Below are 10,978 nucleotides of genomic sequence, written 5' to 3'. Positions count from 1 at the left end.
GAACCTTTGCTGCCGACCCTGATCTTTGCCCGTTTCCTGGACTCTGTTTGCTTGCCGCCTGCCACGACCCCTGCCTGTTACATGACCTTGATACATTGCCGACTGTCTCGACTCAAGCCTGTCCCTGTTTACGACTTTGCTCTACGCCTGTTTGTACTGTATTGTCTGCTTTTAATAAACACGCTGCAAATGGATCCTCACGCTGTTGACCCATCATTACAATTTGAATTTATAAAGTTTTAAATATGGATATTTTTCTTCCAAAAATGCATCCCTTCGCTTCAAAAGGCCTTTATTAACCCACTGGAGTCGTATGGATTCTTTTTTTTTTTAATGGATGGAAGGATGCATTTTTATTTTGTTTTAAAATTTGGGTTCCCATTCACAATCATTATAAACCTTGAAGGACTAAGAATATTTTTAAATATATCTCAGATTGTGTTCTTCTAAAAGAAGATAGTAGGCCTAATATACACCTAGGATGGATTGAGGGTGAGTATATCATGGGATAATGTTCATTTTTTTGTGAACTATCCCTTTTTTTTAAATCCTATTTGATGTTTCTAGTCAGTCGGACATACTTGTAATGATACTAATATTGTTTACTGTAGGCATGTAAAATGAATAGGTTTATACTCTCTGTTGCCTTGTATACAAGTGTTCTGTGTTTTACAGGTGTATTGATGGACTGACCTCACTGCTTAATCTTGTAAGCTATAATTGGACATTTATGTCCTAAACCAGAAGGTGACCCTTTGGTCTTTGGACCCTTGGTGAACGCTTTGGTCTCTCTTGGAGTTTTTGAGACATACTGTAAAAGGTCACCACCTTTGCTCAGTGTAGAAGTGGTTTCATCTCACACACACACACGCTCAACTAAAACTGGAAAATTCATTCGACAATATCACATTAGTATGTAACTTAAATAAAACAGTTGGACATGTCTTACTGATATCTTACTGGGTCGACCACCACATCTTGTAGGTAATGCATAATTAACAGCCATTTATTCCAATACCCTTGCACTTGCGCTTCTTGCAGCTTTTTTGAAGAAAAATTAACTTTTAAAAAAAATTTAATTTTTCTTGAAAAGAAAAATCACCAAACAATTTTTCTCAGAGATCTCTGTAGAGAGAAGCAGACCACAGGAGATCTCAATGCTTGTTCATCTGTACAAAGGTCTAGAATTCAAAGAAGACAGACCACATGCAGTCAGACTGTGGCTAGATGCTTGCAGCACACATGCACTTAAGGTTTTGCTATATTTTTTTTACCAACAAAATGATAATTTTATTACATCTATATTTCATATTTACATTAAATTTATCATTCAAAATTCTCTAAAAAATGTTAGTGACAGTCATGATTTTCCGTGCTATTCTAGTCTAGAATTCAGTCACACATTGCAAACGAAGCCTTAGTTCAAGCACTCCTACATGCCTTCACCCAACTGAAAAAAAAAAAAAAAAAAAAAACTCTTAACGCTTGAATGCCTCTGGAAATATAGGTGTATCTGAAACTTTTTGGGGGCTTTTTAACTATTAGTCAAATTTAGTGACATTGATGATATTATTTGAAATCGAATTGTTTTATTATATTATTGTCACTCTGTAAAGTTCCCCATGTAGTATCTTTTATTATATTTTCATTTAATATAATTTTATCATCATTTATCACTTATTTATATTTTTTAACATATTTTATGTCTCTTCTAACTGCAAACCTAAATCTATGGAGTCAAATTAATGCCTTAAAGTTTTGCACAAAAATAAAGTTTTGCAAAACAAAAAAAATAATTGAGCAATAAAAAAATGTTTTGCAAACAAAAATAAAGAATTGCAAAGGAAAAATAAAGTATTGAGCGGAAAAAAAATAAGTTTTGCAAACAAAAATAATAAATTGCAAAATAAAATAACGTAGTGCAAAAATAAAAATATAATCAATTACAAAAATCAATGACAGCTGTAATCCTATTTTATCTTTGCCACATATTTTTCATGCTCAAACCTACTAAATCATTTGCAACGCTCATTTTATTCTGCGTTTCAGTCAAGCGTGCGCTCACGATACTGGTTTTTTTTTTTTGCGCTGCACTTTTCTGTGCGGTTCTCTTTATGGCACTGGTTTAACGTGGGGGTGGAGTCAAGAAACAGGGGCACGCCTCCGCGAAATGCATTGGAGGGGAACGTAATCGACGACAGATGAAATAATTCTTTGACATGGTTAAAAATAATGAATGGTTTGTTTTTGTTGGTTTGTTTAGCATATGTTGTCGCCGATTACGACCCCCTCCAATGCATTTATTATAGTAGGCTAATATGACCCGTTGCGCTCTGTCTCACTGCCTGTATCCACTTTTGTGTCCTTCGTTTTTTGGGGTCGACAGCTTATAAAAACATATTTCTTGGTTTTTTAGCTTGTTAGCTGTACACCTTGTCACACAACACCTTTTAGGCATTGTTCTGTTTTTTGTAATGAGTCAGAAAAGACAAGGCAGCCTGGAGACGGTTGGATTGTTTTTCCCCCGGTGGGCGTGGTTTTCAGATTATAATAAATGCGCTCTGTCTCTATGCTTGCCTGCGTCTCAATGTGCATACTATCCATCCTAAATAGTATGTGACACTAGTAATATTCAATACTATTTAGGGCGGATAGGGTGGATAGTATGCACATTGAGATGCAGGGCTTGATCTGTTCTGTTCCGATCTGCGCCTCCTGCCGATGACGTTTTCGCGGGCGTGCCCCCGTTTCTTGACTCCACCCCCACGTCAAACCAGTGCCTTAAAGAGAACCGCACAGAAAAGTGCAGCGCAAAAGAAAACCAGTATCGTGAGCGCACGTTTGACTGAAACGCAGAATAAAATGAGCGTTGCAAATGATTTAGTAGGTTTGAGCATGAAAAATATGTGGCAAAGATAAAATAGGATTACAGCTGTCATTGATTTTTGTAATTGATTATATTTTTATTTTTGCACTACGTTATTTTATTTTGCAATTTATTATTTTTGTTTGCAAAACTTATTTTTTTGCTCAATACTTTATTTTTCCTTTGCAATTCTTTATTTTTGTTTGCAAAACATTTTTTTATTGCTCAATTATTTTTTTTTATTTTGCAAAACTTTATTTTTGTGCAAAACTTTAAGGCATTAATTTGACTCCATACAAATCTAACTCAAGATTTTTTTTACTACAAAAAAAAAAAAAAATTAAAAAAAGTGAAAAACCTAAAAAAAGGAAACAATATGGAGTCAAATTAATGCCTTAAAGTTTTGCACAAAAATAAAGTTTTGCAAAACACAAAAAAGAATTGAGCAATAAAAAAATGTTTTGCAAACAAAAATAAAGAATAGCAAAGGAAAAATAAAGTATTGAGCGGAAAAAAATAAGTTTTGCAAACAAAAATAATAAATTGCAAAATAAAATAAAGTAGTGCAAAAATAAAAATATAATCAATTACAAAAATCAATGACAGCTGTAATCCTATTTTATCTTTGCCACATATTTTTCATGCTCAAAACTACTAAATCATTTGCAACGCTCATTTTATTCTGCGTTTCAGTCAAGCGTGCGCTCACGATACCGGTTTTCTTTTGCGCTGCAAGTTTCTGCGCGGTTCTCTTTATGGCACTGCTTTGACGTGGGGGTGGGTCAAGAAACGGGGGCACGCCCCCGCGAAACACGTCATCGGCAGGAGACGCAGATCGGAACAGAACAGATCAAGCATAGAGACAGAGCGCATTTATTATAATCTGAAATCCACCGGGGAAAAACAATCCAACCGTCTCCAGGCTGCCTTCTTGTCTTTTCTGACTCATTACAAAAACAGAACAATGCCTAAAAGCTGCTGTGTGACAAGGTGTACAGCTAACAAGCTAAAAAACCCAGAAATAAGTTTTTATAAGCTGTCGACCCCAAAAAACGAATGTTTAAGGACACAAAAGTGGATACAGGCAGTGAGACAGAGAGCAACGGGTCATATTACTATAAGAAATGCATTGGAGGGGGTCGTAATCGGCGACAACATATGCTAAACAAACCAACAAAAACAAACCATTCATTATTTTTAACCATGTCAAAGAATTATTTCACCTGTCGCCGATACGCTTCCCTCCAATGCATTTCGCGGGGGCGTGCCCCCGTTTCTTGACTCCACCCCCACGTCAAACCAGTGCCATAAAGAGATCCGCACAGAAAAGTGCAGCGCAAAAGAAAACCGGTATTGTGAGCGCACGCTTGACTGAAACGCAGAATAAAATGAGCGTTGCAAATGATTTAGTAGGTTTGAGCATGAAAAATATGTGGCAAAGATAAAATAGGATTACAGCTGTCATTGATTTTTGTGATTGATTATATTTTTATTTTTGCACTACTTTATTTTATTTTGCAATTTATTATTTTTGTTTGCAAAACTTATTTTTTTTTGCTATTTTATTTTTTTTGCAATTCTTTATTTTTGCTTGCAAAACATTTTTTTATTGCTCAGTTCTTTTTTGTGTTTTGCAAAACTTTATTTTTGTGCAAAACTTTAAGGCATTAATTTGACTCCATAAAACAATATATACTTTGTCATCTGTTTTTTTAATTATTTATTTATTCGGAATGTGAAATTGTAATTATACATAATTATGTTTCAGATTTATGTTAAATATGTTTAATATGATCATGCACTTCTTTTGAGAAAGAAAGCCACAAGGTGTAATTTTATGTGAATTTTAAAGTGTGAGTTTAAAAGTCACACTTTAGCCACACTTTATGCCACTTCCTTCTGGACTTACAAGCATCATTATTTCCAGACAGCTCACTTACCTATATAAACCTGAACTGAGTCAAAGCACTGACAAACATCTGACTAGACACAATATGGTGATGTATTGTTTCTAATTCTCTTATTTCTGTTGTCTTGAATGTTTTTTTTTTCTCTGTTGTTGATTTGTAATCTAGAAATAATTAATTAACCAATTTTGATTGTACTGCATTTGAAATATGTACAGTTTAACTTTTTTAATGCTGACAAAATTGGTATCAATCTGCATTATGAAATAACATTTTTGCATTTGCACAAAACTTCCTCAGATTGTAAAAATGCTGTCATTCTTGGTCATCTTGACTGTCGCACTCCACACTTGTCTGAGTGAGCTGGACATGGTGCACCCATCTCAGCCCTGCACTAAAGCGAAGGACAAGAATGCGTATGATACTTTCCTTCACCGTCACCTTCGCAAGGACATCCCAACTGATCCACGCAATCTAAGAGAATGGCAGAAGTTCATTACCAAAATCAAGACCTGGGACAGGCCTATTCAATCATTCTTTCCCATCAGTGAAGCAAGAATGGTGATGGCTGTGTGTTCATCAGGAGGAAAGAAGATGGATCAGGGAAACCTCTGCATCAGCAAGAAGCCTCTCAAGTTCTTCACTGCTTACATCAACAATAAGAAGCAGGTCAAGAAAGTCAAAGTTCAGGAACAATATGCTATTCTTGGCTGTGATAAAATTGAAAATAAATGCAGACCTGTTCATTTTGAGGCAAACACAAATGATGCTACACCAGATAATAACAAACCAGACTGCAGTAAAGCAATGGCAAATGCAAGCTTTATTCCTTTTGAAGAGCTGTTTGAAATCTAGACACATGACCTGCAGTAAAAATGTATGGATGTTACTTTGTGGCTTTGCTGCTTTAATTGTTATCTAACCAATGTTGAAACTGCAGTAATAGGAGGATGTCTGCTCATATTCATAATGAATGCACATTGTGAACACACAAACATTTTCTATATGCTTTTGCCTCATTAATTCAATCATGTATTACTAAATAAAGATTGCAATAAAAAAATGTGTCCATGTTTAAAATCTTTCTCACATAATATTAACTTTTTGATAAATTACATTATTTAAATTATGTAGGTTATATTATATGTTAGGTTGTATTTCTGACCCGTCTCTCTTGTATTTATTGTATAGTTTTTACTGAAGAATGGTAATCATCTTCATGATGGAGTTAATTGCACAACAACATTTATTCATATATTAACAAAATTCTTCACAGAATTCTGTGGTCAAAGGTGAGAATGACAGTTTGCAATAGACAGCAGTTTCTATATGAAGTGTCTAGAAGGGGAAATTTTTTTCAATTCCCATGAACTTTGGCACGCAAATGTATCGGATGCTTTCACAACACCAGCCTGAAAATAATAATACTAATACTAATAATAAATTAAGGGTTGTAGTTCTGTTACAGAAGATGTGGTTAAAGACTATATAAAACAGATTTACTTGCCACCATTTACTAAGCATATGTCACTTTGTATTACTATGTTTCTATTCATGTGGTAAGGTGTATTGGGTCTGTGTTGAAGGGGTGGATTCTGGAATCCACTGCCAATCAATATATATCTTTTAAGTTATTAATCAACATTTATCTTTCTGTTAAATTATTTGAATGGCTTCTTCAACGTATGTTAAAGCATTTATTTTCCTTTTCAAACACAAGAAAATAATTTTTAATATTGTCTGTACCTCTCACTGAGAGAAAAGTACAGGTGCTGGTCATATAATTAGAATATCGTGAAAAAGTTCATTTTTTTATTGTAAATTATTTTTAAAAATTAAACTTTCATATATTCCAGATTCCCTACATGTAAAGTAAAACATTTCAAAAGTTTTTTTATTTTTTTTATTTTGATGATTAGAGCGTACAGCTAATGAAAGTCCAAAATCCAGTATCTCAAAATATTAGAATATTTCCTAAGATCAATCAAAAAATGGATTTTCAAAACAGAAAAGTTCAAGTTCTTTAAAGTATGTTCATTTGTACACTCAATACTTGGTCGGCAGCACATAATACAGCAAATGACTTGCTCCTAGCACAAATTACAGCATCAGTGAAGTGTGGCATGGAAGTGATCAGCCTGTGGCACTGCTGAGGCACTATTGAGCCTTCAGATCATCTGTATATTGTTGGATCGACTGTTTCTCATCTTTCTCTTGAAAATATCCAATAGATTCAGGGGCCAGGCATGTTGGCTGGCCAATAAAACACAGTAATTTCATGGTCAGCAAACCACGTGGAACTGGTTTTTGCACTGTGGGCAGGTGCTAAAGTCCTGCTGGAAAAGGAAATCAGCATCTCCATAAAGCTTGTCAGCAGATGGAAGCATAAAGTGCTCCAAAATCTCCTGGAAGATGGCTGCATTGACTTTGCACTTGATAAAACACAATGGACCAACACCAGCAGACGTCACGGCCCCCCAAATCATTACTGACTTCAGAAACTTCACACTAGACTTCAAGCAGCTTGGATTCTGTGCCTCTCCAGTCTTCCTTCAGACTCTGGGACCATGATTTCAACATGAAATGCAAAATTTACTTTTATCTGAAAAGAGTTCACTGTCCAGTTCTTTTTCTCCTTAGCCCAGGTAAGATGCTTCTGACGTTGTTTCTGTTTCAGAAGTGGTTTGGTAGTCCTTTTCCTGGAGATGTCTGAGTGTGGTGACTCTTGATGTGCTGACTCCGGCTTCATTTGACTCATTGTGAAGCTCTCCCAAGTGTTTGAATCGGCTTTACTTGACAGTATTCTCAAGCTTGTGGTCATCCCTGTTGCTTGTGCACCTTTGCCTACCCAATTTCTTCCTTCTAGTCAACTTTGCATTTAATATGCTTTGATACATCACTCTGTAAACAGCCACCACATTCAGTAATGACCATCTGTGACTTACTCTCTTTGTGGAGGGTGTCAATGATTGTCTTCTGGACCACTGCCAAGTCAGCAGTCTTCCCCATTAGTGTGGTTTCATAGAACAAGAGATACCCGGAATTTATACTGTAGAGATGGTCATTTAATGAAACTCAAATGTAAATATTCTAATATTTTGAGATACTGGATTTTGGACTTTCATTAGCTGTACGCTCTAATCAACAAATTAAAAAAAAAAAAAAAAAAAAACTTTTGAAATGTTTTACTTTACATGTAGGGAATCTAGTATAAATGAAAGTTTCATTTTTTAAAATAATTTACAATAAAAAAATGAACTTTTTCACGATATTCTAATTATATGACCAGCACCTGTACATGTTATCAGTATGTTTTGGGAAAGTTTCCTGCTCAGAGCAGAGCTCAGATCAACTTCAGCCTTGAAGAAGCTGTGAAATGTGTGTATCTGTGTATGTGCGCTAAGTGTTCTGTGCAGGTCTTTTGTACTGGTGGAGAACTGACACTCTGCTTGAGACCAGCAGACACAATGTCATGACCCCAAAAGGACATCCAGTACCTAAATCCAGGGTCCCCTCGTCAGCATCATGACGAATGGAGATATGCTTCTGACTATCGGTCTATGTGTGGAAGATTACCAAATCTGTCTATTTTTCTTTGCCAATCAGAATCATTAAGTGAAGTTCACAATGTAATTTCGGCAGGAATGAACCCATCTAATCTTTCAATTAGTGAAATTCAAACATAATATCAAGAGGAGGGATCCCTAATCTTTCAATTATGACCAGAGCATATAAGCAGCTACTCACCTACTCACCCTGCTCTGGCATCAGTTGTTTCGATATCCCTCCACCTCCCCAACTCCACCTCATAATTTAATCATCTCATCCATCGTACTCCTCTTCCAGGCACTAGTGGGGGTATATCCAAGCTTGAGTTGAAGCTGCTTCTTCGACCCCCTCCACAGCGGACAGCAAGCCAAATACGCTTAACCTTATTAGCTTAAAGATTTTATGAGGAAACAAGCTTGTGAAACCTGAAGTAATGATGTAGTTAGTTGACTCTGTTAGAGTATAACTGTTGTGGAAATGTGAATGTACGCAGAGCGGCCTACAAATTCCTTGTGAGACTTGAAACTGCAAACTATTCTTCAGTAAAATTCTCTTCAATTTATTTATTTATTTATTTATTTTAACTCTGACTCCAGGTCTTTATTCATCATATGTGGTCGTTTGGGTCTTTAACTGTAAAATTCTCCTACAGTGTATAACCTAAAATAAAAATTTAAATAAGATAAAAGATAAAGATAAAACAGAATATAAAAGAATGTTTCTTTCACTTTTTATGTAATCATAACATTTATTATGTCTAGTCTTACAAAGTTGCCAATCGCTTCATTGCAGTCTGTTTATATAGGCCCATATCTGGCTTAGCCCCAATTCTATTAGTCTCAACATGAAGAGCCAGACACTGCTTGTCAATTTTATCACATCCAAGAACAACATGCTGTTCCTGATGTTTGACCCTTTTGATTTTGAACACTCGTTTTGCCTTTGCGGCACAGGCACCCCATCAAAAAAGTGTGCCCCTATTTTGATACTTTTTAAAATACTATTCTGGATATAAATTCATATAAATTGTCTTTACCTGTAGAATTGAGTCATTTACAAGCTACACACGCACAAAAAAAAAAAAAAAAAACTACATCGATGACAAACTATAGGAGACATTTGCAAGTTTTGTTTCCTACAATGTAAATATCCACCCCATCCTGCGCTCTTTTTGTTTGCTATCTTATAAAAATTGCTATTAATACTTCAGTGTAAGAAACCACTGTCCTAATGAATCAAACAGAGCCGCAAACAGTTTCAGACCTTATTGCAAACCCATTTGACAGATTGGACGAGAGTGATTCCTTTGCGAATCTGGCATCACTATTTGATATAGACACTGGAGCACACTCTGTACCATGCTCAGGGACTAGAGCCATCACTGGGGTCAGAGGCGGATTCTTGGTCTGGGGGGAAATTAGAATTAGGGTCTCTCACAGGAATGAGTGGGCTCTGATGCAGATTCACGGGTAAGAGCGGGCTCCAGTGTAGACTCTGGTCTACACTGACTAAGTGAGTCTTTTATATAACAGTTCAGAGAGATGATAGAATGGTAACCAGATTTACTGTTTTGCAGGTGGAGTGGAGATTGTGGACATGGAGAACCAGGGATGAGCAAGCAAGGTAAGTAGCATACAAATAGGGAATGCACATGAGGAGGAGAATGGAGACACATGGAGAACAGGAACTTGGCATAATCATAGGGGATTTGTTGCTAGAACACATAAACAGTCCTTCTCTAAACAAGACCAGACAATGACTGAGCTCGAGGTGTGTGCTTTTATGGTGTGGAGCTGATGAGGGTGATTGCTGGCAGGTGCAGGTGATTGTGGAGTGTGTGCAGGTGGAAGTCAGGGAGGATGATGGGAAATGTAGTGCAGAGGTGACAGGTGAATTGTGACAGCTGAAATATTATCGAAGGAAATGATTCTCAAGTCAGTATATGGTAATCTCCATTGACTCCAATCTCCAATCTCCATTGCAAGGATTATTTTGATGCAAGTAATATTTTACTGGGGCAAGGCAGTGTTTCACTGTGGCTCGTGCCCCAGTAAAAAGGGTCTAGTGATGCTTGCTGATGCAGAGGTTGCCCTGATGTATCTTTCCTCCTTTTCATTGAAGTGAAGGAAAGACTGTATTGTCCTGATCTAGGTCTTGTTTTTGTTAATAATCCTCATCTAATTATTCTTTTCCAGATCAGTTGGTGTGTCTTGACATAGGTGTCGGTAAAGAAAAATGCTTCTAACTATGCTTCTAACCACAGGACGAGAGCTGTAGTTTCAACCACACAACTTCGTGATGCAATGGAACTGAAAAAAACTGAATTGTTGAACTATGTAGGTAACAATGGAACTTGTGTCCATAGTTGCTAATGATGTTGTAGTGAACAACATATTCTAGGGCATTGAGTGGGCTAATTCAAACAAATGTCTAACACCATCAGATAAGGCTGCTAGGACAACTGACTCATAGGGTGTGTTCACACTTGTAGTTTGGTTCTCTTGGTTCTTTTGGTCTGGAATTTAGTCTTGATTTTCTTAGTGTTCACACTGATAATTTTAACACTTAACCTAAAGATAAAAAACAAACAAAAAAGGCTTCACTGAACATCCAAAACAATGCTGTGTGCTGGGCTAAATGTGCTCATTGTGTGTTC

At 36.3% G+C, this 10,978-nt stretch overlaps 1 protein-coding gene across 1 annotated transcript; it reads left to right on the top strand.

Annotated features, from left to right (window-relative positions):
* The first annotated feature begins 4,735 nt into the window (after nt 1-4,735).
* Nucleotides 4,736-5,836, top strand: LOC125243828. Its single transcript, XM_048153670.1, has 2 exons — nt 4,736-4,863; nt 5,074-5,836. The coding sequence occupies exons 1-2, from the start codon at nt 4,753-4,755 to the stop codon at nt 5,626-5,628; spliced, it is 666 nt and encodes a 221-aa protein (XP_048009627.1). The 5' UTR covers nt 4,736-4,752; the 3' UTR covers nt 5,629-5,836.
* The last annotated feature ends 5,142 nt before the right edge of the window (nt 5,837-10,978 follow it).

Source organism: Megalobrama amblycephala, linkage group LG13 (assembly GCF_018812025.1).
Source record: "Megalobrama amblycephala isolate DHTTF-2021 linkage group LG13, ASM1881202v1, whole genome shotgun sequence".
Taxonomy (NCBI): Eukaryota; Metazoa; Chordata; class Actinopteri; order Cypriniformes; family Xenocyprididae; genus Megalobrama; species Megalobrama amblycephala.
This window is presented reverse-complemented; position numbering and strand designations above follow the sequence as displayed.

Excerpts from the sequence above, each read along its gene's own strand:
- LOC125243828 (XM_048153670.1), top strand. The coding sequence starts at position 4,753 with ATGCCACTTCCTTCTGGACTTACAAGCATCATTATTTCCAGACAGCTC. Across the intron at positions 4,864-5,073 it reads ATCTGACTAGACACAATATG|ATTGTAAAAATGCTGTCATT; the intron begins GTGATGTATTGT and ends AAACTTCCTCAG.